We start from the raw sequence: 27,949 nt of genomic DNA, 5'->3' as shown, positions 1-27,949 counted from the left end.
AACTGATAATATATGTTGTATAGATATATAATGTATAATTAAGTGAAAATTATGACTTTTTATTCTTGTTGGTGAGGTTAACTGAGGACCATTGATGTCCTGTTCATATCTTTGAGATCCTTTCTTATGATGGGTGTTCAGTAGCATAAGTGGTTATAGATACGGCCTTCTGATCTGGTGGCTGTGGTTCGAGGCTCCTATAGCCAATAGGCTATAGGAGCCTATAGTCAATAGGAGCCTATTCAATCCTCAAGTGATTGAAATTACTAATAAACTTGCATTCATTTACATGGTGACGGATAGATTGCATATCACAAATTAACATCACATTTTAACGATTGGCTCACACAATCTCTGTAGACTCCTTCTGGAGACTCAACCTCTTGACAGCTGTCTGGTAGTGAGATCCAGATTCGTGGCACCTCCCCCCACCTCTCCTTGTAAGTAATTTTTCGTATCTGGAGTGATCGGGAGAATCACAGTCTCTCAATCACAGCTCCTTCACTGTCCTTGTATCCCAGTTCTTCTTCCCCAGATCCAAATTCCTTACCCTTTTATCCCAATTCCATGTCCTTATATTCGAGCCCCTTATCCTTATATCCCAACTTCATGTCATTATACTCCTTCCTAAGTGCTATGTAGTCATACTGGCTTGGCGCGTCGTTGTGTTACACAATTTACATTGTCGTGCGTCCGGTCGCACTGCACTCGAGACATTTCACGTGGAGAATATTGTGTCTTGATCTTCTTGTGTTCCCTGTGAAGATAGCAGGTAGCCAGCAGGATAGCCAGTGTGACGATTGATGCTGTTATCATCACCAGGTCCATCTTGAGCTGCTCCATTGACTTGTGGTCATTAAGGAAGACAGCCGTGAAGTAGGCGACTCTAGAGACTGGACTGAAATTGAATTGAAATTGAAATAAGTTTATTGATGTAAAATACACACAAAGGGATGAGGTAGCTCAAGCTATTCTCACCCCGACTGGACTGAGAGCATGCAAAACAGAAATTTGGTTAACGTTTATATAATACAGTATATACATTTTATTTTGAAACTGTTTAAATCTTTCAGTTATGTAAAATAACTTACAATTTTAAATGGTAAATTCTTAATAAACAATGTTTTCTTTAGTTCAAATTGCTGAATAACTCACAGCAAGTTGTAATGGAAAAAATTATACGACTGGTAAAGTAACTTAGAGTTGTGTTAAATGTCTTATTATTTCTATCAAGATGTTTGATGAGAGATGAATTCAATGTTGGTGGCCTAGACTGAACCTAGATTATATCATGTCTACCAATACACTCTGATGTCATGCGTGACAGTTTTCCAAGCTAAACACTTGGCTCACTCTGATCCTCCTGGACTCGTGTTCCAAGCTCAACAGTTTGGCCGATCAACCTGTCCTCTTAAAAAGAACGTCGCTTTTGGCCGTTTGCCCGTATGGCCGAATTTGGACGTAATTTGAAAATGAAAAAAAATTGAAAATAAATTAGGGACTTTTTTTCAACACCAGTAAGTTAAGGGTCCTCTGATAGGTTAGGTGGGCAGGAAATTCTCATAAAGTTTCAAAACGTTACGAAAAATGTTAATGGAAAGAATCCTCTTCTAAGCTTGCCGAGTAAGCCGGACGACTCAAACAGAAAACGGAACAGTACGTCACTTTTGTGAGTCGATTTCATTTCAAATTACGTCCAAATTTGGCCATAGTGCCGCGCATACGAGCCAAAAGTGACGTTATTTTTAAGAGGACGGGTTGACTCTGATCATCTTGGGATCAAGAGCTGACTGCCATCAGCTCTTAAATACATCGGCTGTATCTACCCAACTACTCTACCTCTTACACTCATAAACCATAATCCAGTATCATGTTTACAAATAACCCGCCAAACACACACCGAAACTACGACGTTGGTACAACGTTCGAACAAGTTTTAACACCTAACCAGTTATAACAACCAATATAGCAAGTTGTAGCAACGTTCTAATACGTCATAAACACGTTAAGCCAAGATGTAACAACTTTATTACAAGTTGTAGCAAGCGGAAAATAGAGACAATTTCGGTTTGTGTTTCCAGGGAAGACATGACTTGCGATGTCTAACATGCTGATTTTCGAGGCAGTTTGGGCCCCTGCTGCAAGGCCCCTCTGTACATCGGTACACGATGCCTCCCTCAACCTTTGTCACATTTGTTTTTGTTGAAGGAAATTATTGTGTGAATCCAGAGAAAGGAAGGGAACTATCAGGAGAAAGCCCTAAGCTATTGCGACTATATAGCACTGGTAAGGGATAAGGATTTGGGGTGGGACGGGGGGAAAAGAAATGATATCCAACCGCTTGGACAGTTGGGGATTGAACGCCGACCTGCATGAAGCGAAACCGTCGCTCTACCGTCCAGCCCAGGTGGTTGGGCCTCGTGAATCCAGAGAATGTCACAATAGCATGGCTGAAATAGCTAATCCAACCCACACTTATCAAATTAAAGTAACGACGTTCCACTCCACCACCGAGGCTCACCATAGCCCGTGCTACTTGCCACGCTCCTGTGCCAGGTAAGTCCACTACGGGCTCACCATAGCCCGTGCTACTTGCCCCGCTCCTGTGCCAGGTAAGTCCACTACGGGCTCACCATAGCCCGTGCTACTTGCCCCGCTCCTGTGCCAGGTAAGTCCACTACGGGCTCACCATAGCCCGTGCTACTTGCCCCGCTCCTGTGCCAGGTAAGTCCACTACGGGCTCACCATAGCCCGTGCTACTTGCCCCGCTCCTGTGCCAGGTAAGTTACGGGCTCGCCATAGCCCATGCTGCTTGGAACTTGTTCCGAGTAGCTGAATCTATAACAACAAACAACACTCCGCCACAACTTGCTGAGCAGTCGTGGCGACGTGGCGCCAAGACGGATCGAAACGTTCCCAATGTCATTTCACACGTGTGGGTTGAGTTATTGATATTTGGATTATTTGTTATAATCCCCGAGGTTACAACCACTTGGGCTGGACGGTAGAGCGACGGTCTTGCTTCATGCAGATCGGCGTTCAATTCCCGACCGTCCAAGTGGTTGGACACCATTCCTTTTCCCCCGTCCCATCCCAGATCCTTATCCTGACCCCTTCCAAGTGCTATATAGCCATAATGGCTTGGCGCTTTCCCTTAATAATTCATTCATTCATATCCCCGAGGTTAATTGTTTCATGCCTCACCTTACCTGATCATCTTTCATCAATCATGGCGGCTTTGTTTACATTTATTAAACAGTTTGCCATCTTCAAAACTTTATAATCTAGGGTTGTTATTGTTATAAACAACCTCGTGGTGCTTCAGGGTCCATAAGCTGTTGAATATCGGTAAACAGAGCCTCCATGAGACTGAGGGACGATGTACAGGTTTTGTAAGTGGTTGTGTAAATGATTTATGATAGGTGGGATGGAGGTTGGGATTCAATATCAACTTCCTTCCCTGCTGCTTCTAAATAGTAGAGTACCTTTATTTATTTATTTATATATATACAAGAAGGTACATTGGGTTTGTGAGAATACATTGGATAGTACCTTCGAGTGCACTCTTCTCTGCCATGTTGCAAGACACACATACACCGACTGCTCCCTATGGGAACCGGTCGGCCGAGCGGACAGCACGCTGGACTTGTGATCCTGTGGTCCTGGGTTCGATCCCAGGCGCCGGAGAGTAACAATGGGCAGAGTTTCTTTCACCCTATGCCCCTGTTACCTAGCAATAAATAGGTACCTGGGTGTTAGTCAGCTGTCACGGGCTGCTCCCTGGGGGTGGAGGCCTGGTCGAGGACCGCGCCGCGGGGACACTAAAAGCCCCGAAATCATCTCAAGATAACCTCAAGATATGACAGCAAGGCATATATATTACACTCCATACGATAGCACGATATATTATCCTTATGACTGTATTCATTTTAATAGGAGGAAAATGCGAGAGTATTTACCTTGCATTTCCTGCTTCATCCCTAGAGACGAGGGAGAAGTATATTATCTCCTCCTTGTCGAGAAGGCGTGACCAGGTGAAGCTCAAGTCCACAGCAGTGCCACCCTCCACCCGCAGCTCCGAGTGGCAGTCAAGGCTCACCTCCAGCACGTCCTCCTCCTTCATGGTGGCACTTGGGTAGTGGATGACATCTCTTATGTTAGGTGACAGCAGGAAGGTGTAGTTGGTCACTGTAAGTGACAGCAGAGAGGTTGAGTTGACAACTGTCGGAGTCACTGTACCCTATACTTGTTGACCAGGCCACACACTAGAAGTTGAAGGGACGACGACGTTTCGGTCCGTCCTGGACCATTCTCAAATCGATTGTGAGATCGACCATTCTCAAGTCGATTCTCACAATCGGCTTGAGAATGGTCCAGGACGGACCGAAACGTCGTCGTCCCTTCACATTCTAGTGTGTGGTCTGGTCAACATACTTCAGCCACGTTATTGTGACTCATCGCCTGCATACCCTATACTTGTATCAGCGTAACTCATACCCGTGTCAGTATCAGGGTGCCTAACTGAAGGCAGGAGCAGCAACGTCTTACCTGTGCCAACATCGAGGTCGTCCCCGGGTGCTGTCCAGGTGGCACTCAGGCAGAAAGTGTGCTTCCCGCTGATGGAGGAGTACCACATCCACTTCGCCGCCACCACCCTCAGGTCCATCACCCGACACGGCGGCCTCGTGTCGTTGGCCGTCACTCCATTCACCTGGAGTGACGGGGCAGTGGCCAAGGATTCCGGAGACACACGCAGTATCAAGCAGAGCGCAGCACCGCCACCACGACAAACAAGACAAGCAGACAAACATGCAGGAAACTCAGGAACATAATATAAGTTTATATGAAAGGTAAACATCAGACGAGATGTCATTTTAACACATCGCCAATGTTTATTTTTATATATATTTTGTGAATATCAGAGGATAATTTGCGTTTGTTTTGAGCATAAGCATCTAGGGAGGGTTATTAAAACCATCACAATTCCCCTGGGTACCTGTCATGGGGTTGCTTACCCTGGGCACCTACCCTGGGTACTTTCCCTGGGTACTTTTCCTGGGTACTTGCCCTGGGCACCTACCCTGGACACCTACCCTGGGTACTTTCCCTGGGTACTTGCCCTGGACACCTACCCTGGACACCTACCCTGGGTACTTGCCCTGGGCACCTACCCTGGGTACCTACCTGAAGACTGAGTACGGTGCCTTTCCTGGCGAAGCGTTCGGTGTCGGGACTGTGGACACGCTCGCTGGGCACCACACTCCCACAGCAGTAGTCCGGCTGCTCTGTGACACGTGGTGGTGAGTCGTCTGTGACAGGGATGAGTGGTGCATGTGACACACGGTGAGTGGCATGTTGGACACACGGATGAGGAGTCATGTGACACATATTGATGAGTCATTTGCAAGTCGGTCAGAAGAAGAGTTTAATTGGTTGGAAGGATTCTAACTTCCAGTTCCTCTCTCTCTGTCTCTCTGTCTGTCTCTCTCTCTCTCTCTCTCTGTCTGTCTGTCTCTCTGTCTCTCTGTCTGTCTGTCTCTCTCTCTCTCTCTCTCTCTCTCTCTCTCTCTCTCTCTCTCTCTCTCTCTCTCTGTCTCTGTCTCTGTCTCTGTCTCTGTCTGTCTCTCTGTCTCTCTGTCTGTCTGTCTGTCTGTCTGTCTGTCTGTCTGTCTGTCTGTCTGTCTGTCTGTCTGTCTGTCTGTCTCTCTCTCTCTCTCTCTCTCTCTCTCTGTCTCTCTATCTGTCTCTCTGTCTCTCTGTCTCTCTCTCTCTCTCTCTCTCTCTCTCTCTCTCTCTCAGAACAAACAACACACACCCAGCAAACCCTCATTATAACCACAGCGTTATTCTTACTGTTAATAACTTACTTAATTTGATGCATTGCTGTGAGAACGCAGATAAAAAAGGCAGTGTCTACGTTTTCTGTTAAGTTGGGGTATTTTGATTGGCTAGTCAACCCGTCCTCTCACCAATTACGTCGCTTTTCGCTCGTACGCGCACTCAGGCTAAAAATCGACGTAATTCAAAATGAAATTAGCTTCACGAAAGTGACGTACTGTCCCGTTTTCTGTTCTGGGTCCTCTGGCTTAGGCTGTTAGCTTAGGAGAGGAAACTCTCAATTAAAGGTTTTTACGACGTTTTTGAAGCCTTAGGAGAAATTCCTGCTCTCTTAACCTACCAGAGGACCCTTAACTTGCTGTTTTGGAAAACAAATAAACAATTTAACGGTATAGGTTAAGTAATAATTGTAATTAAGAAGCAATAAGATGCTTATCTTAACATACTAAGAAGGTTAGGTGAGATCGGTGTTTTCTATGAAGCTTTTCAAGGCAAACTAAAATATTCACAATCAATTAGTATGTCACATATGTACTTATTAAATAAGCCAATATTGACTATAAGCAAGTGCGAGAACGGGTTAAATTTCCATTTTGAATTACGTCGATATTTGGCTGTAGTCATACGAGTGAAAAGCGACGTAATTTGTAAGAAGAAGGGTTGCTAAAACGCACATTTCAGACATCATAGGATTCACTGTGGTTCGGAAGAGGTGCTGATCTTTCTTAAAAGGGGGCACTGGGGCCAACCCCAACCGGCTTATGACATTCCCATACCGCCCATGTGTCAGCATGAAAAAATTGGGTTAACCCAGCTCCAATAGTCTGGCCTACTACAACCTATGCCAGACAGACAGACATTCTCTTGTATACATATAAATATACATGTTTATAAATTTTGTCTTAATGGTATTAAAATGAATTACATGATTAGTATAATAATAGTATTTTCTTACCAAAGGTATTGTTAGAGGGGTCCTCTTGTGATGGAGGTCTCGCTGTGTCCTCTTGTGATGGTCTCGCTGTGTCCTCTTGTGACGGAGGTCTCGCTATGTCCTCTTGTGATGGAGGTCTCGCTATGTCCTCTTGTGACGGAGGTCTCGCTATGTCCTCTTGTGATGGAGGTCTCGCTATGTCCTCTTGTGATGGAGGTCTCGCTATGTCCTCTTGTGATGGTCTCGCTGTGTCCTCTTGTGACGGAGGTCTCGCTATGTCCTCACCTAACTGTGCTTGCGGGGGTCGAGCTTTGTCTCTTTCGCCCCGAGGAGTTGTCTTGATGAGTTCGTTGTCCTGTTGTTCGTTTGATGAGTCGACCCTTCTGCGCTTCCTGATGCTCGTGCTGACGGCTCTGCCAGCGACGCTGCTGTTGTCCACTGCCTGTGTGTTAACCTGGGCTAGAGTTGTGCTCTCCTGCTTGTCTAATTCTCAGGTATAATGGGCTCTACAGTTTGCGTAAACTCTGTTAAAGTGTACTCAGGTATAATGGGCTCTACAGTTTGCGTAAACTCTGTTAAAGTGTACTCAGGTAATTGTCCATGCGGGGTATTCTTTAGTCCCGCCTCTCATCTGTCACCTGGGGCCAGATTCACGAAAGCAGTTACGCAAACACTTACGAACCAGTACATCTTTTCTCAATCTTTGGCGGCTTTGTTTACAATTATTAAACAGTTAATGAGCTCCGAAGCACCAGGAGGCTGTTTATAACAATAACAACAGTTGATTAGCAAGTTTTCATGTTTGTAAACTGTTTAATAAATGTAACCAAAGCCGCCAAAGATTGAGGAGAGATGTACACGTTCGTAAGTACTTGCGTAAGTGCGTTCGTGAATCTGGCCTCTGAACATGTTTTCTCAATCTTTGGCGGCTTTATTTACAATTATTAAACAGTTAATAAGCTCCGAAGCACCAGGAGGCTGTTTATAACAATAACAACAGTTGATTGGGAGGTTCTCATGCTTGTAAACTGTTTAATAAATGTAACCAAAGCCGTCAAAGATTGAGGAAAGATGTACACGTTCGTAAGTACTTGCGTAAATGCGTTCGTGAATCTGGCCCCTGGTGTACAGGCTCATAAGCCTATTGGACTTATATCATATCTACATTTGAAATCGTGTATGGAGTCAGCCTCCACCACATCACTGCCTAATACATTCTATTTGTTAACTATTGTGACACTGAACTAATCGTTTCTAACGTCCCCTGTGGCTCATTTGGATACAAGTGTCCACCTGTGTCCCCTTGTGCGAGTACCATCCGTGATATATAGCCTGTCTTAATCTATCCTATTAATTCCCCCTGATAATTTTGTATGTGGTAATCACGTCTCCCCCTAACTCTTCTGTCTTCCAGCAAGGTGAAGTCCAATTTAGGCCAATCCAATGTCCATCTCCGCCCACGTACTCCCATCCCTGTTTCCACCCACATACACCCTCTCCATTCTCCACATACACACCTTTAAAATCCTCCCCATCTCTGACCATCTTCACTACACACTATCCTCCCCCCCATCTCTGATCATCTTCACTATACACTATCCTCCCCATCTCTGACCATCTTCACTATACACTATCCTCCCCCCCATCTCTGACCATCTTCACTACACACTATCCTCCCCCCCATCTCTGACCATCTTCACTACACACTATCCTCCCCCCCATCTCTGACCATCTTCACTACACACTATCCTCCCCCCCATCTCTGATCATCTTCACTACACACTATCCTTCCCCCCATCTCTGACCATCTTCACTACACACTATCCTTCCCCCCATCTCTGACCATCTTCACTACACACTATCCTCCCCCCATCTCTGATCATCTTCACTATACACTATCCTCCCCCCCATCTCTGACCATCTTCACTATACACTATCCTCCCCCCCATCTCTGACCATCTTCACTATACACTATCCTCCCCCCATCTCTGACCATCTTCACTATACACTATCCTCCCCCCCATCTCTAACCATCTTCACTATACACACCATCTCCATCACTGTAACCAAAGGGGTTGTGCCCAGAACACAAAGCTGTCATCTGAACATACATTTTATGCCAATATATTATATATATTGGCATATATTGGCATATATTATATATATTGGCGTATATTGGCATATAACGTATATATGCCAATATACGTTAATATATAAACAAATGTCTACTGAGCAGAACACGTCATATGCATCAGGTTTGTACAGGGGGTGCATAGGGGCAGAATCCCCTTTAAGGGGGGGCATGGGGGGGCCGATGCCCCCCTCCTCCTCCTTATGGCACTCCCCCATACACTCACAAGTAATTCTGCAAAATTTATTGAGACTATCCCCAAGCATCTGGCTTTTATCCTTGGACCAAGATATATAATTTTACAGATGTAGATTAAATAAACATTAATGAATAGAAAAAATTAAATATTCAAAACAAATTTAATCTAATTCCATTTTATGATACCTGAAGCTAGATACAAGTTACACAAATTACTGATATGACCCTGTAAACTGTTTATCGATGCTAATCACATGAATAATTTTGAACTGTTTACAAGTGAATAATTCTGAGTTTATAATGCTAATCTATAATTTAATCATTGTGAACTTGTTTATCAATACTAATCTATAACCGAGTTATAGGGAGGGTAGAAATAGCCTAAGCTACTCTATCCCTTTGAGATGTATTTCTTTCTTGTCTCAATAAATATACTTGAACTTGAACTTGAACAGAGTTATTCTGAACATGATTTTAATGGCAACGATAGTTAAAGCATGTGTAATGGAATCTTGCATTATTCGAAGCCTAGACACTGAAAACTATTAATTATAGATTGTACAAAATATACAACACACACAGATTAAGGCAGTGTCTGGGATGCTCCCGGACGCAGGTTCGAATCCTCGTCACGGCCCTTGTGGATTTGTTCATTTAAAATATACAAACTTTGATCAAATTTTGTTCTCAACACAACATTGTGAACTGGAGAGAGGCTGTTCTCTGACGACCGACCGTTATCTGGAGCACATAGTAGTCGTTGGAGGCGAACTGGGTGAGGAACCTGGAGTAGATACCGTCGCCGGCCACTGTGTCAGCGTTCTTGCCATCGTCAGAGAGTACCAGCCAGTCCTCGCTGCCATTCGGGTGTAGCAGCCAGGCTCTGCGGACACCCACCAGGTCAGTCATACAATATAAATACGTATTGACATACGTATATAAATGAACTTCCATGGTGATCAGATCACACACTAGAAGGTGAAGGGACGACGATGTTTGGGTCCGTCCTGGACTATTCTCAAGTCGATTGTGACTCGATCGACCTGAGAATGGTCCAGGACGGACCGAAACAAACTTCCATGGAGATCAGATCACACACTAGAAGGTGAAGGGACGACGATGTTTGGGTCTGTCCTGGACCATTCTCAAGTCAATTGTAACTTGATCGACTAGAGAATGGTCCAGGACGGACCGAAACGTCGTCGTCCCTTCACCTTCTAGTGTGTGGTCTGGTCAACATACTTCAGCCACGTTATTGTGACTCCTCGCCTGCAAACTTCCATGGAACTTAAGTAGGCATCCATCAGTCTTAGGAGACTATGGAGTTGCGCTCTGGTTGTCGGTCTGGAGTGGCCTCACCAGGGCGCAAAGCCAGGGTAGGTTGATACGGAAGAGAAGCTGTTACCCAAGCAGCAGGTAGGTAAGAACTTATATACCGATATTCAGCTAGGAAACTTGGCCTACTGCCGCCGTACCTGACGGAGGCGTTGAGGAAGGGGTGAGGTCCTCGTCTGACTTCCCCGTAGAGGATTGGTAGTTGTGTAGCATTCACGCTGTAAGCCGGTTGGTTCAGCTGGAGAACACAGGCAGGGAACAGTGTTGTGTGAACATTAAACACGGAATGCTCTACTTTGTGATGCATAGATCATAGCTAACCGTTCATCAGTGAGGTCTTGGCTTCCACAATGACACACCTTTGATCTTTAACCATATTCATAATGTAAAGTCATCTAAAGATGACTTACTGTTAAAATTATCTCTAAAGTTTGTTAACTCATTGTTAAACAGATACAATACAAATAATGACACAAGTTATTGTGATCTTTGCCCGAAACGCTATGCGTACTAGTGGCTTCAGGTATTGTATGTACTAGCTCTATCTATAAATCAACGCTATGCGTACTAGTGGCTTTAGGTATTGTATGTACTAGCTCTATCTATAAATCAACGCTATGCGTACTAGTGGCTTTACGTATTGTATGTACTAGCTCTATCTATATAAATCAATCAGAATGTTTGTAACTCTGCATAATGTATGTACATTTCCTAAATAAAATATCATTATTATAATATGCGATGACGTCAATTATGCGCGCCCCCAGCGGGAAAAACTGACAACAGTGAAAGGAAGAGTGATGCAACTGGCTCGTTGTCAGCGGCGGGTGCAACATTATACATTCTTCCATGTTAACAGGTGGAGTCAAGTCCAACTACGTTTATTGAGACAATAAAATACACCTTAGAGAGATAGAGTAGCTTAGGCTATTAAAACCGTGCTGGGGTGGAGTCACGATCCCTCGCGGGTCTACTTAAGACCAGGATTTCCGGCCTTGCTGCACGGGAGACATCTCCCGTCACGCAGGGTGCAGTCGCACCTCCACAGATCTCCAGTATCAGCTATTGATACTGGTAATGGCTCAAAAGGGGCCACCACTTACGGGCTATTCATGCCCGTGCCACCTTTTGGGTGGCTTAATCTTCATCAATCAAGGCCTTGTTGACATCCGAGTTACAGCCCCGCTCCTGTGCCAGGTAAGTCAACAACGGGCTCGCCATAGCCCGTGCTTCTTGGAACATTGTGTTTCAAGTAGCGAATCTTAAACAACAAGGCCTTGCTGAGCCAGTGGTCACACACCTGTCACCGGGCTCCTGCAGTGATCCTGGTGATCCTCCTGTACCACAGCCGACCCGAAGGCAGCACACAGTGGAGGCCAAGACCGTCAGTAGTTTCAAAGCGTTATATGACAAAGAGTGCTGGGAAGACGGGACACAACGAGCGTAGCTCTCATCCTGTAACTACACTTAGGTAATTACACCACAACCCTCCCCCCTTTTCTCCTCTATACATCCCTCTCAGTACTGTCATCCTTGGGAGGGTAGAAATAGCCTAAGCTACTCTATTCCTTTGAGATATATTTCTTTCTTGTCTCAATAAACATACTTGAACTGTCATCCTGCTGCACTACTGCAGCAGCACGTCCGACACACTCCCCTCCTCCGAGTCCCCGCCACCGCCATGGACCCCCAACCCCCCTATTATCTGCTGACGGAAGTAATGTGGTGAGCTACACGCAGGCGGGCTCCCCGTCAGTGCTGACCAGACACGCTGCCACACTGCCGGACGTTCCAAACATTCCACTCACGTCCCGGTGGAACAGTCGAGTTCGTTCTCCACTCAAAATCAGCAATTCCGGGTTCGAATCCCGTGCGGGGGCAGAAATGGTTGGGCGCGTTTCCTATCACCTAATGGGTGTGTTCACCTAGCAGTAAATAGATAAGTGAGCCCTTTGTTGTGGAGTTGCTTACCCAAGATGTGATGGCGATAGGATGGTCTTGTGCAGTTCTTGTACGTGACGTGACCCGCACGTGGTAGGTCTTGGTGAACTCCACTTCCGCCTGCCACTGCCACTCTCCAGCCTATCAACACAACATGATTGTACACATCAACCAACAGGTCCTCAGACCAGGTCCATTCCATCCAGCGGTCGACCTCAAAGACCCATTCATCAGTTTTAACATGCTGTTCATTCAAAACATAATTTTTCTCACATATACATTAATATTATTATATATTAGCATATTGTGCATATTTAGGTATTGGTTAGGTTAGGTGTTTAGGTTCTGTTGGCGATTATTTGTATTTGTAGTACGTGGGTGAAGCATTTACAGCGTTGTGGTTCGAACACAAGTCGTCAGCGAAGCACTTGTTCCGGAAGTGTTCGAATGTCATCAGTTATGAGTCGTGTGTACAGAGAGAGAAATCCTGCGTCTCTATATACAAATATTTTCAGAACAAATCAAATATTTTAATTTCAATGTACAATATGAACGTTGAGAAATAAATCAGAATTATCTACATTATAAATAGCAACACAATTATTGTTAATAATAACATTATTCAACTATTAAAGTGTAAATTCCCGTGGGCTTCTACCTCGGCCTCGGGGAGAGTAATACTCCAAGTCAGCGTCACGTTGTCGAAACGTCCTGGTATGAGGCTTGAACTTGGACTGATGAGACTTGCGTTGGTTACTTGGTCCAAGTCATCAGTGTAGAGCAGAAAGGTCAGGTCACGACCCATACTCCTGTCTACGTAAAAACTGTCCGATTTGCTGTCATTGGCCTCTGCTTCGTAGATCTGCGATGAAACCCAGAGATAGAAAGATTTGGAGGGAGTTGAGCACGTTTATTAAAAAAAAATAAAAAAATTCAAATTCAAATGTTTATTCAGGTAAAGTACATATATACAAGAGGTTATACAAAAATTGATAGATTTATGCATAGAGCTAGTACATAAAATGCCTAAAGCCACTATTACACAAAGCGTTTCGGGAAGGAAAAGCACTTAAGACTAAAACTTAATACTATTTCTATATTAAGACAAAATACATCTCAAAGGGATAAAGTAGCTTAGGCTATTCCTACCCCTTTGAGGAGTGTGGGAGAGGTGTTTGACGAAGCTTAGTATAATTCATGTTTCCACTACGTTTCCAATGAATCTATAACAACAACAGCTGGACACCGGATACGGGCTCGCCATAGCCCGTGCTACATGGACACTTCGTCCTGAGTAGCTAAATCTGAAACAACAACACCGTTTCCAATTTGTTTCCAATTCCTCCCTCACAGTTTCAGCCCCGCTCCTGTGCCAGGTAAGTCCATCACGGGCTCACCATAGCCCGTGCTACTTGGAACTTTTAGTTCCCAGTAGCTGTATCTTAAACAACAACATAATTCCTTTACGGGCTATTCCTGCCCGTGCCACCTCTTGGGTGGCTTAATCTTCATCAATCACATAATTCCTGTTGTCAGGGACAAGAAGCCTGTACTTAGGCTTATCAAGAAACCTCTCCCTAGACACTGACCGTCCACAGGATGCAACTCAATAAATGCCTAAGAACCAAGGTACCTACAGTATTTTACTATTAGGTGAACAGTGGCATCAGGTGAAATGAAACGTACTCGACCGATTCTGTTCCGCTAGGTGGTCCCTGGCGTGTGGGTCAAGCACACAGGCTACTGTGCTACAGGACCCCTAACAAACCCATATAATGATGGATAATATGTGTTGAGTGGGGCGCCTGACAGTTGAGTGGACAGCGCTTCGAATTCGTAGTCCTGAGGTTCCGGGTTCGATCCCCAGTGGAGGCGGAGACAAATAGGCAAAATGTTTCTTTCACCCTGATGCTCCTGTTACCTAGCAGTAAATAGGTGCCTGGGTGTTAGTCAGCTGTCACGGGCTGCTTCCTGGGGGTGGAGGCCTGATCGAGGACCGGGCCGCGGGGACGTTAAGCCCCGAAATCATCTCAAGATAACCTCAAGTGTCGCACCCATTCCCTCCTCCAAACACACTTGCCCAACCACTTGGGTTGGACGGTAGAGCGACGGTCTCGCTTCATGCAGGTTATCGTTCAATCCCCGACCGTCCAAGTGGATGAACACCATTCCTTCCCTCCCCGTCCCATCCCAAACCCTTATCCTGACCCCTTCCCAGTGCTATATAGTCGTCATGGCTTGGCGCTTGCCCCATGATAATCCCCTACTCCCCCTCCCCCCCAGTCCAACCACTGGGCTGGACGGTAGAGCGACGGTCTCCCTTCATGCAGGTCGGCGTTCAATCCCCGACCGTCCACAAGTGGTTGGGCACCATTCCTTTCCCACCGTCCCATCCCAAATCCTTATCCTGATCCCTTCCCAGTGCTATATAGTCGTCATGGCTTGGCGCTTTCCAACAATTCCCTTCCCTGGAACTGGAGCCGGTCGGCCGAGCGGACAGCACGCTGGACTTGTGATCCTGTGGTCCCGGGTTCGATCCCGGGCGCCGGCGAGAAACAATGGGCAGAGTTTCTTTCACCCTATGCCCCTGTTATCTAGCAGTAAAATAGGTACCTGGGTGTTAGTCAGCTGTCACGGGCTGCTTCCTGGGGTTGGAGGCCTGGTCGAGGACCGGGCCGCGGGGACACTAAAGCCCCGGAATCATCTCAAGATAACCTCAAGATAACCCTTCCCCTCCCACACACACTCACACTGACGCAGGCTTGCTGACCTCAGTGGTGGTGTCTGCCACAGTGACGGACGGCTCGTATTGGAGGGCGGCTCTGAGGGACTGGGAGAGTAAGTGCCACTTGCTCTCTGGCACCACAAGGTCCAGGCCACCCGTCTTCCCGGCGAGCACTCGCAAATCTTGGTCGGAGGCAACCTTGGTCGTGGAGACATTCTCCAAGATCCTGGGTCTGAGGTGGAGATAAGAGTGGTACTTCAAGCTTATACTCAGTTCAGATAAGACATATAACTGTACAAGCTATGGCTACTCTAGACCATCACTGGGTTATCCCCAGTGATGGTCTGTGATCAGTGATGATCCCCAGTGATGGTTATCCCCAGTGATAGGCCGGTTATCCGGCCTATCACTGGGTTATCCGGCCTATCACTGGGTTATCCGGCCTATCACTGGGTTATCCGGCCTACCGGTTGTATGAAAAGCAAGATGGAAATATACTTTTACAAAAGACTTAAATGTTAACACGTGGAGGCTAATTCTAATAATTATCAGAGTTCTAATCTTTAGACCAACACCAAGCTTGCTGGTTGAACAAACAGAGATCACACTAACGTGATGCATCAAATGAACAAATCCACAAGTGGCCGTGACGAGGATTCGAACCTGTGTCCGGGAGCATCCCAGACACTGCCTTAATCGACTGAGCTACGACAGGGTTAAAAAGGGTTGAAACCGAAGTTCTACTGAACTTACTGAATCCCGTAGCCTGTCCGAGGCACAAACCTCGTGCAGGGGGGGGGGGTTGTGTAAAATCCTGGTTTGTGCCTCAGAGAGGCTACGGGATCCAGTAAGTTCAGTAGAACTTCGGTTTCAACCCTTTTACCCTGTCGTAGCTCAGTCGATTAAGGCAGTGTCTGGGATGCTCCCGGACGCAGGTTCGAATCCTCGTCACGGCCCTTGTGGATTTGTTCATTTGATGCATCACGTTAGTGTGATCTCTGTGTGTGTTCCTCACTAATTACTTCATTATCCATTTTTTCCCTTTCGGTTCTTTAATACGTTTGGGGCAGTGAAATGTTGTCTGGAGTTTCTCTGGAGTTGCAGGTAGCTAATCAAGTTACGATGCCTTGCGTCGTGACACCTAGGTAATCAAATACCTAGGTCACAAGAGGCCAGATTCACGAAAGTACTTACGCAAGTACTTACGAACGTGTACATCTTTCCTCAATATTTGTCGGCTTTGGTTACGTTTATTAAACAGTTTACAAGCATGAAAATTTTCCATTCAACTGTTGGTATTGTTATAAACAGCCTCCTGGTGCTTCGGAGCTCATTAACTGTTTAATAATTGTAAACAAAGCCGCCAAAGATTGAGAAAAGATGTACAGGTTCGTAAGTGCTTGCGTAAGTGCTTTCGTGAATCTGGCCCCAGGTGTTGAACTAGAGAGGTTGCAGTAGGGACTCTGGGGGGGGGGGGGGAACTCTAGTAATAGTTAACTAGGGGACGGGATAACGGACAAAAGAGAGCTGATGACCAGACCACACACTAGAATATGAAGGGACGACGACGTTTCGGTCCGTCCTGGACCATTCTCAAGTCGATGTATGAAAACTTGAGATCGACTTGAGAATGGTCCAGGATGGACCGAAACGTCGTCGTCCCTTCACCTTCTAGTGTGTGGTCTGGTCATCATACTTTAGCCACGTTATTGTGACTCATCGCCTGCAAAAGAGAGCTGTTTCCCTCGTCTTCATTACTTAACTGGGGGGGGGGGGGGCAGAATAATGGACTAAAGATAACTATTTCCCCCCCCCCCCGTTACACCCTGTGAGTGAGTGAGTGACACACCGCAGGTGAGTGCCAGACCTGTGAGTGAGTGAGTGAGTGACACACCGCAGGTGAGTGCCAGACCTGTGAGTGAGTAAGTGAGTGAGTGACACACCGCAGGTGAGTGCCAGACCTGTGAGTGAGTAAGTGAGTGAGTGACACACCGCAGGTGAGTGCCAGACCTGTGAGTGATAACCACAACACGGATATCCCTCTTGATCTTCCGGGCGATAGACTCCTCTACAGCAACCCCGCGGCCGCCAGCCAGCGCCACCAAAACACCGTTACTCCAGTCCAGCGCCTGAAACATATAGCCACACAATGAACACTTTAAAACTTATAATAAACCAATTCTTATAACATCAATATTGACCTTGCATATCAGCTAGCTCAGGGAGAGAATCCTAAGGGAGAGAATCACTCGTCTCACAATCTTATAAAACCAACACAACATAGATTTGTTAAAACTAGATTTTGCCGATAGGCTACGGCAAAAATCCACTGTTTGATATTTATTTTAATATATACGTGTAAAGATTCATTTTTTCTGCACTTATGAGAGCAATAATGTATATAGGTGAAATATATAGGATTAGTTGGACAGCGAGAATTGGCACAGACTGTTAAACAGGACCATCACAGACATTGAGTGTTACTCAGGACACACACACACACACACACACCCACACACACACACACACACACACACACACACACACACGTCACAGACCTGTTTAGCACCATCAGTACTGATGCCAACCGTACACACACACACACAGCTACCCGTACACAGCCCCACAACACAGCACATACACACACAGCTACCCGTACACAGCCCCACAACACAGCACATACACACACAGCTACCCGTACACAGCCCCACAACACAGCTACCCGTACACAGCCCTACAACACAGCACACACACACACACAGCTACCCGTACACAGCCCCACAACACAGCACATACACACACAGCTACCCGTACACAGCCCTACAACACAGCACACACACACACACAGCTACCCGTACACAGCCCCACAACACAGCACATACACACACAGCTACCCGTACACAGCCCCACAACACAGCACATACACACTCAGCTACCCGTACACAGCCCCACAACACAGCACATACACACACAGCTACCCGTACACAGCCCCACAACACAGCACACACACACACACACAGCTACCCGAACACAGCCCCACAACACAGCACACACACACACAGCTACCCGTACACAGCCCCACAACACAGCACACACACACACACAGCTACCCGAACACAGCCCCACAACACAGCACACACACACACACAGCTACCCGTACACAGCCCCACAACACAGCACATACACACACAGCTACCCGTACACAGCCCCACAACACAGCACACACACACACAGCTACCCGAACACAGCCCCACAACACAGCACACACACACACACAGCTACCCGTACACAGCCCCACAACACAGCACACACACACACAGCTACCCGAACACAGCCCCACAACACAGCACACACACACACAGCTACCCGTACACAGCCCCACAACACAGCACACACACACACACACAGCTACCCGTACACAGCCCCACAACACAGCACACACACACACACAGCTACCCGTACACAGCCCCACAACACAGCACACACACACACAGCTACCCGAACACAGCCCCACAACACAGCACATACACACACAGCTACCCGTACACAGCCCCACAACACAGCACACACACACACACACAGCTACCCAAACACAGCCCCACAACACAGCACACACACACACAGCTACCCGAACACAGCCCCACAACACAGCACATACACACACAGCTACCCGTACACAGCCCCACAACACAGCACACACACACACACACACACAGCTACCCGAACACAGCCCCACAACACAGCACACACACACACAGCTACCCGTACACAGCCCCACAACACAGCACACACACACACACAGCTACCCGAACACAGCCCCACAACACAGCACACACACACACACAGCTACCCGAACACAGCCCCACAACACAGCACACACACACACACAGCTACCCGAACACAGCCCCACAACACAGCACACACACACACAGCTACCCGAACACAGCCCCACAACACAGCACACACACAGCTACCCAAACACAGCCCCACAACACAGCACACACACACACACACAGCTACCCGTACACAGCCCCACAACACAGCATACACACAGCTACCCAAACACAGCCCCACAACACAGCATACACACATACACACACAGCTACCCGAACACAGCCCCACAACACAGCACACACACACACACAGCTACCCGAACACAGCCCCACAACACAGCACACACACACACAGCTACCCGTACACAGCCCCACAACACAGCACACACCCAACACTGTACCCACCACACAGGACGTGTAAGGCACTCACCATAACAGCAGGCGTGAGTGAGTGACTGGAGTTGGAGGTATGATTGCCGTGTTCCATCTTAGCGATCTCTAGGGCCGCCTTGAGCCTGGTGTCTTGGTTTACGATTTTCCTGTTTACCACCTTCCTGTTGGTCCACCTGCTCTCCACAACAACATTAATGGGAGTCATTGCCTTTCATCTAATACGTCTATTCACTAGAATTATATGTATCTATTGACCACAATAGATACATATGACATTATCATGTGTCACGTCAATAGATACATGACATTAATGACATTCTATGACATTATCCTTTAATTAGTACCCCCTTCAGAAGTGCCCATGGTTGGATTAATCGCTGTTAATTACAGTATTAACCTTTTCGGGCATCTATCTAATCGCAACTTGGAATGATCCTTAGACAAGTCTATTCAAATTCAATTTTAAATTATATATATATATATATATATATATATATATATATATATATATATATATATATATATATATATATATATATATATATATATATATATATATATATATATATATATACGCATATATGTGAGTGAAGAAATAATGGTGGCACTATTTAGGACAAGCAACACAGAGTGGAGATGTTTGGGCTCCAAGCCCGCAGGAACCCTCCTGGTGGTGGTGGGAGTAGTTACTCACGGATTTAAGACGGTGACGAAGGTGCCGTTGGAGACATCGTACATGACCCAGCGTCTGAGTGCCAGACTCTGCCTCAGCAGGTCGGAGGCACTGGCGGTGTTGTCGAGGAAGAAGGAGAAGCAGGTGCTGATCTCCCTCACTACTCTTACAGTCGGCTCCTGCCATTCGACCCCAGGCCCTGGGCTGTTCGCACACACACAGAGAGACATGTTATATACATCTTATAATCGACTGAGCTACGGAGCTGAGTCTGGGATGCTCCCGGACGCAGGTTCGAATCCTCGTCACGGCCCTTGTGGATTTGTTCATTATATACATCTTGTTTTATATGTTGAACACCTCAAATTATGAGCAAATCTACAAGGGCCGTGACGAGGATTCGAACCTACGTCCGAGAACATCCCTGCTTCAAATTATTAAATAGTAAAATGTTCTTGAGATATGATGCCATATCATTGTTCGTTGTCCCCATAAACCAGGTCATGGTAGTCGTAAATCAGCACTCATAACGCAGCTAACGACACTCACAGCTCACGACACTCACAGCTAACGACACTCACAGCTCACGACACTCACAGCTCACGACACTCACAGCTCACGACACTCACAGCTCACGACACTCACAGCTCACGACATTCACAGCTCACGACATTCACAGCTCACGACACTCACAGCTCACGACACTCACAGCTCACGACACTCACAGCTCACGACACTCACAGCTCACGACACTCACAGCTCACGACACTCACAGCTCACGACACTCACAGCTCACGACACTCACGCCAGGCCCGACACTCACAGCTCACGACACTCACAGCTCACGACACTCACGCCAGGCCCGACACTCACAGCTCACGACACTCACGCCAGGCCCGACACTCACAGCTCACGACACTCACGCCAGGCCCGACACTCACAGCTCACGACACTCACGCCAGGCCCGACACTCACCTGGCCTTATAATCGCTGTGCTTGTGTATCACACTCCAGATGCTCCCGCCATGGCAGTACGTGTTTTGTTTATTAGGCGCCTCTATAATGTGGGTCTCACTGGTGCAGTAGTTGCCCTGAGGAGACACAGCCCATTACTCTATGCTCATTAATCAATGGACTCACGGGCCGGTAAACAGACTCGACGCCGTTGGTAAACAGACTCACCGCATGACCCAGGGAGGTGGCTTTGTGGAAAACGAAAGCAGAGCGGAGGGTGTCGTTCCTCACAGTACCAGGGAGAGGCTCCCGGGAACAAAGAGTGGGGCGTCTGGTATCGTTGCGGCCGGCGGAGTAGAAAAGCGGGAACCTGGGATCGCTCGGGAAGCCCACCTCATCAAACACGCCCCACCTCAGCTTGGCCCACTCCTCCGCCAACACCTGTCCTGGAACACCAAACACGCCCCACCTCAGCTTGGCCCACTCCTCCGTCAACACCTGCCCTGGAACATTGTCAACCCTGTGACCAACTCCTACGCTAGACGGCACCAAAGTTAAACTGTTTTCGTTTAAAAAGCAACCCAAGAGGCTACATGCACAGATTTCAGGATAGCCTCTCCAGAATGGTGGCTCAAAATTTTACTGTTAAATTTAAATGTTTTATAGGTTGTATAAACTCTGTCATCACTGAATAATGCGAATACACATAATATATTTTCTCACGCAGTCAATAAATATTGATTTTGAAGAATCTTTTGATTTTCGCAAAGATTTTGCCATTTTTTATTCCTTGTTCATAATAAAATACCAATGTTGACACGATTTTTACTGATGGTTTTGTGTGCTTATACACAAGAAATATTGACCATGTAAGTTCCTCCCTGAATCGTCGACTTCACTGCTAGAACAAAGGCCACAATATGCCTGGGATATAGACGTATGTGGCAGCTTTCTCAAAACCCAAATGTCGAGTACACAATGTGTCAACTTTGTGAAAGAGAAAACATGCACTCCCTTGAACATTATATTGTAGAATGTCCTATATTGACTGACTTTCGCCCTCCTGGGCTGAGGTACGCTGAACTCTGTAACTACTATATCAATACTGGAACACGATGCTATATTGGACTTGTACCCAAGATTGACCATGTAATGAATCAATTATAAAATGTATGTAATGTAACTATCTAACCTGAGCTTCTAAAAGCATCTTAATCCCCTTCAATGGTTAAGTGCTTAATAACACAATACTTTCTATAGCAGCTATCTTACCCTGTCAGAGTAGGAGAGACAATATATATATATATATATATATATATATATATATATATATATATATATATATATATATATATATATATATATATATATATATATATATATATATATATATATATATATATTGTCGTACCTAGTAGCCAGAACGCACTTCTCGGCCTACTATGCAAGGCCCGATTTGCCTAATGGGCTGAGTTACCTACCTCTGGGTCCCCACCAGGTAACGAAGTGGGAGTGTGTGAGGTAGGCTGGAGTAACATGGGTGTAGAGGCCGGGGTGCCCACACTCCCCCATCTGGAGGGTGTAGGGCTGGTCCCCATAGATGCTGTTCTCTGGGGCCACGCGAATGTCACTCTCCTACAGGAAAATTGGAGTCGTTTTCAAAACTACGACTCAATCATATTATACACCAAACAATATACAATTTATGGTTACAAAATCTATTCTATGAATAGATATTTATATTTGATATTGTCAGGTGTGATATTAATGCATTTTGGAGAGAGCATAGTTATAAAAGAGGAATATTTTATAGTATTTCACTGACCTGTCATAAGCTTGGCCAGCTTATGACAGGGCAGATACATGTCAACCAACCTTAAAGTTCTCAGCAGTGGTGGCATTGTAAACGTTACCCGTCATAGTCCAATATTTGGGCAAGACAATGGTAATATTTCTGAAGTAGATCTTGTGGTTGGAGATGTTGAAGAGGTGCTTCGAGGCATCTCTCATGGCGTCCTGTGGAAATACAACCCAGTCAGCAGTTACAGCCCCGCTCCTGTGCCGGGTAAGTCCACTACGGGCTCACCATAGCCCGTAGTGGTTTAGCTGAATCTAAAACAGCAACAACCCAGCCAGCCACCAGTCAAGCCGGTGTACACAGGCAGGCAGCCCATTCTCCTAGAATTTCCCAACAAGAAACTTTTCTCGCTCTCTTGAAACGTCAAGAGAGGGCTCACGCCGATATCAGGCGGACGAACATGAGGCGCTTGATTAATGCCCTCGCAGCTCTCATGCAAAAATGTTTGTGCATCCTGCTCTGAGGTCGCCAGTGTCGTCCTACAACACTGCCTCAACTGCCAATTGTATACTGATGACTCCTAGAGGATTATATATATATATGGGGATATACCTTCAACTGATTTAGAAATGGCAAATGAATTTAATAGTTTCTTTTCATCGGTTGGTGCTAATCTTGCCAGTAAAATCCCACAGACTCAGACACATATTAACACATATCTCTCAGGCAGCTATCCAAACTCTCTTCTCCTTTCACCAATCAGCCCGGCAGATGTTGTGTCCATCATACACTCTCTAAAAACCAAGGCAGGGAACACCAGTGAAATTCCGTCCATTGTGTACAAGAGAGCCTCCCATGCCCTTGCCCCACCCATAGCACTACTGTTCAACAAATCTATAGAGTGTCACACCTTCCCTGATATCCTCAAAAAAGCAAGAGTAACGCCAGTCCATAAAGGAGGCAATCCGGCGGACATAAACAATTATAGACCAATATCAAATCTACCCATCAAAAATATTTGAAAAAATTATTTACAAACAGCTCTATTCCTACCTCGTAAAATTCGACATACTCAGCCCCTGCCAGTTTGGCTTCCGGTCCCAAAAGAGTACCAATGATGCAATCATTAGTCTCCTTGACATTATCTACTCAGCCCTTGACAAAAATGAGTTTCCGATTGGACTCTTCATTGACCTAAGAAAAGCCTTTGATACTGTTAATCACAACTACCTCTTATTTAAACTCCAGCATTATGGAATCCGAGGCCTTGCCCTTGACTACATCCGATCCTATCTTAGTGACAGACACCAATATGTAACCATCAATGATACAACTTCTTCCACTCTACCAATTACCGTTGGAGTGCCACAGGGCAGCATCTTAGGACCTCTTCTATTTCTTATATATATAAACGATCTGCCTAATGTCTCTAATATTCTCAAACCTATATTGTTTGCTGACGATACTACCCTTATCTACTCAAACCTCAACCCACATACACTAAATAATGTTGTGAATAATGAATTAAAAAAAGTCCACTTATGGATGTCAACGAACAAACTAACATTAAACATCGAAAAGACTTACTACATCTTATTTGGAAACAAATCATCAAATGCAATTCAGCTACAGATAGACAACATTAACATCAGTAATAAAAATGATGGCAAGTTTCTTGGCCTATTCCTAGACAAGAGACTCAACTTCAGCACCCACATTCAACACATAACTAAGAAAGTCTCTAAGACAGTTGGTATACTCTCCAAAATCAGATATTATGTTCCTAACTCTGCTCTCCTCTCACTATATTATGCACTAATCTACCCCTATCTTAATTATGGTATCTGTGCATGGGGGTCTACCACTGCAAACCACCTTAAGCCCATCATCACACAGCAAAAATCTGCTATCAGAATAATAACTAACTCTGCTTTCAGACAACACTCAGCTCCCTTGTTTAAATCTCTAAACTTGCTAAATATTAACTCCCTCCACACATTCTCTTGTGTCAACTACATTTACAAAACCCTGTTCTTAAATGCAAACCATGCTCTGAAACTCTCCCTGGACAGATGTAATAGGACCCATTATCACCACACCAGAAATAAATATCTCTTTGATATCCCCAGGGTCAAACTTAATCTGTGTAAACACTCTATGCAAATTAAGGGACCTAGTCTATGGAACTCACTCCCTAGTGAATTGAAAAACTGTAAAACTTTTGCCTTATTTAAAAGCAAAACCAAAAAGTACCTAACTTCATCTATTTAGTTTCCTACACTGAGCTTTAATTTGCTCTGTACCTAGTGGTACCCAATCTCCTAATTTTTATGTAATATCAAACAACCTTATCATTGTGTTCATTGCTGTCTTCTTTTATGTGCTAGCCATATGCTGTATTGTGACTACCAATTTTTGTCAACTACCATTCAAGCTGTCATTGCAATCAATCTTATATTGTTTCTGCTGTATTGTGCCTACCAATTTGTTGTCAACTACCATTTTAAGCTGTCATTGCAATCAATCATAGCTACCTATGTGCTTTAATATACTGTACCTATAATTTTCTCTCATTTTTTTTTTTTTTTTTTTTTCATTCCATGTAATCTGTTATCATTTTTTTGTCTATAAATTTTGCAAGTATTTACCTCCTTAAAATTTTCTTAGATTAAGGACCTGCCCGAAACGCTGCGCGTGCTAGTGGCTTTACAAGACTGTAATTACCATAATTGTATCCTCACATTCCTTATGTACATTCTTGTATATGCATAAATAAATAAATAAATAAATATGTGTGTGTGTGACTATCCTTGCTTCCTCTGACGACCTTTGCTTAATATTATTATTAATAATAATAATAATAATAATAATAATAATAATAGCAAAAATAACAGAAATAATAATAATAATAATAATAATAATAATAATAATAATAATAATAATAATAATAAAAGTAATAATAAAAATAATAACACAAAACACTGGACAAGTTAAAGTGTTACAGAGTGCGTAAAGTAATTATTTATTAACACATTAATTCGGCACATCTTCAAGATAACAGTGTCAATATATGATAATTAAGACAACACTGTTAAGATAACATAACCAAAACATCTCTAAAGGAACGCAGTCATCTTCAAAAGATAATGTTTATAGCATCACCTTCAGGGCCTGACAATCAGGAGGGCAACATCTTCCTCCCATCATTCAGAACAACAGTTTACAACCAGCACCTCTATAGAATACATGCAGAAATCACAATAGCGTGATATATCAAATCTAAGTCGTGGCGCAGTCAACTAACCTTCGAAGCCTCATCACGAGCTTGATGAGGCTTCACAATTCACAGTTCCTTTGTGGAATTATTCCCCTCTGTAGAGTGTTTGATACCGAAGGCCCCCACCTTGATCCTGTCGATGAGGCGAGGATCCTGGCGAACATCGGGAGACACGCCCACCACCACGCCCTCGTAGCCCCCGCCCTTAGCCACCTTCACCCGCGAAGTCGCCTCCACGGACGCCGCCGCCATCACCGCCAGCGCCAGACACGCCCACGGCCTCCAGGGCGACCGCGACGGAGCCCCAGCAAGCAGTGAGCCGCTCTCAGCCCCCATCCTATGGTTAGATAGTAAAGTTACGGTAAGTATTGCATCCAAAAATTGAATAATGACGGACTGTGTTCGAGCAAGGTACTGAGATGAACCAATATAGATCACGCTATAGTGTTGACTTAGTGTTAGGCTTAAGGCTTATCAGCCTCTGGAGGGTTATTAAACTCCCAATACTGTAGTTTACTGACTAAGTAGCAAGTATACTCTAGTCCTGAATATTGTTCAGAACAAAATTAATCACTCAGAGTGTATATACACCAAGAAGCGGGGAACACATCTAGGCGAGTTTTACCCGACGGCCACTATCTTTCTAGTGGCCTCGACGAGGACAGGAAGACGGTGGCTTGTCAAAGGTCTCCTATTTGTGCTGCTGTGGCCCTCGACCGTTCCTGGTATGAGAGCTAACTTAGCTCTCGGTGTTGGAGTTCAATGGGATGGTCTCGGACGCGGGTTCGAATCCTCGTCACGGCCCTTGTGGATTTGTTCATTCAACACCGGGCTTTCGTCGCCCGGTGTGGAACTTTCTCGCCGAGAAGCGGGTTACATCTCTCGAGTAATGAATGCATTAAGGGTTTTTCTACCATAAACATGTTCACTGGATTCAAGAGCTTACGGCCAATGTTTCTGGGTATCTGATGTACATATATATAAGTTGACCGGTCTTGCAGTCCAAGGATCGTGAGGATTGCTTCCCGTAAAGGCAACCTGTTCTCTGGATAGATGAGACAGAGCCAGTACAGGAATCCTCCGGAATTTGCAGAAAAAAAACTGTCATCTGAGATGAAACTCACTAGCAATAGGGAAGGGGAGTTGAATCAAGGGAGAATACGCAGGGAAACCAGGGATTTGGATGGTGATGTTAATTGATGGTGAAGATAAATAACGATAATGAACTCACGTGCAAAAGTCCACAGGACAACAGGAAAGAGTGTACTGATCCCAGCAGCTGCTGGCTGACGACTGAGGCTGAGGCCGCCAGGTGTCTCTCAACACTGATGCCTGTGAATCCCCGGTTCAGTTTAGTTCATTTATTATCCACCCATATCTATCCTGAGTGACCCTATACTCATGCTGTGAGTGGTAGTAGACCCCATACCCATCCTGTGAGTGGTAGTAGACCCCATACCCATCCTGTGAGTGGTAGTAGACCCCATACCCATCCTGTGAGTGGTAGTAGACCCCATACCCATTCTGTGAGTGGTAGTAGACCCCATACCCACCCTGTGAGTGGTAGTAGACCCCATACCCATTCTGTGAGTGGTAGTAGACCCCATACCCACCCTGTGAGTGGTAGTAGACCCCATACCCATCCTGTGAGTGGTAGTAGACCCCATACCCATCCTGTGAGTGGAAGTAGACCCCATACCCATCCTGTGAATGGTAGTAGACCCCATACCCATCCTGTGATTGAGTGATAGTGGAAAAGATTACAGGGGTTCAGCAACTGAACCCAATATTCATTTAGCTATAAGCAAATTACAGAAGTGATGAGCTAGTTGTAGAGTTTGTTAAACTGCAGGCGATGAGTCACAATAACGTGGCTAACGTATGTTGGCCAGACCACACGCTAGAAGGTGAAGGGACGA

At 45.4% G+C, this 27,949-nt stretch overlaps 1 protein-coding gene across 1 annotated transcript; it reads right to left on the bottom strand.

Annotated features, from left to right (window-relative positions):
• Nucleotides 1-56: 56 nt before the first annotated feature.
• Nucleotides 57-27,354, bottom strand: LOC123768950 (calcium-activated chloride channel regulator 1). Its single transcript, XM_045759821.2, has 19 exons — nt 27,262-27,354; nt 26,157-26,367; nt 22,831-22,971; nt 22,437-22,590; nt 21,184-21,458; nt 20,977-21,092; nt 20,023-20,205; nt 19,366-19,501; nt 17,113-17,231; nt 15,148-15,334; nt 13,036-13,239; nt 12,408-12,518; nt 10,577-10,674; nt 9,837-9,984; nt 6,794-7,214; nt 5,185-5,309; nt 4,549-4,711; nt 3,960-4,188; nt 57-898 (listed from the first exon to the last, which is right to left on the bottom strand). Exons 2-19 carry the CDS (start codon nt 26,364-26,366, stop codon nt 643-645), a joined length of 3,276 nt encoding a protein of 1,091 aa, XP_045615777.2. The 5' UTR covers nt 26,367; nt 27,262-27,354; the 3' UTR covers nt 57-642.
• Nucleotides 27,355-27,949: the final 595 nt, after the last annotated feature.

Source organism: Procambarus clarkii, chromosome 64 (assembly GCF_040958095.1).
Source record: "Procambarus clarkii isolate CNS0578487 chromosome 64, FALCON_Pclarkii_2.0, whole genome shotgun sequence".
NCBI lineage: Eukaryota > Metazoa > Arthropoda > Malacostraca > Decapoda > Cambaridae > Procambarus > Procambarus clarkii.
This window is presented reverse-complemented; position numbering and strand designations above follow the sequence as displayed.

What these genes read in the sequence shown, in the direction of transcription:
- LOC123768950 (XM_045759821.2), bottom strand. Translation starts at nt 26,366, where the DNA reads ATGGGGGCTGAGAGCGGCTCACTGCTTGCTGGGGCTCCGTCGCGGTCG. An exon ending in TACCTGGTGGGGACCCAGAG is followed by an intron (nt 21,459 to 22,436) that starts GTAGGTAACTCA and finishes ACAATGTTCCAG; the next exon opens with GGCAGGTGTTGACGGAGGAG. An exon ending in CCCCTCTAACAATACCTTTG is followed by an intron (nt 5,310 to 6,793) that starts GTAAGAAAATAC and finishes TCCCTGTCACAG; the next exon opens with ACGACTCACCACCACGTGTC.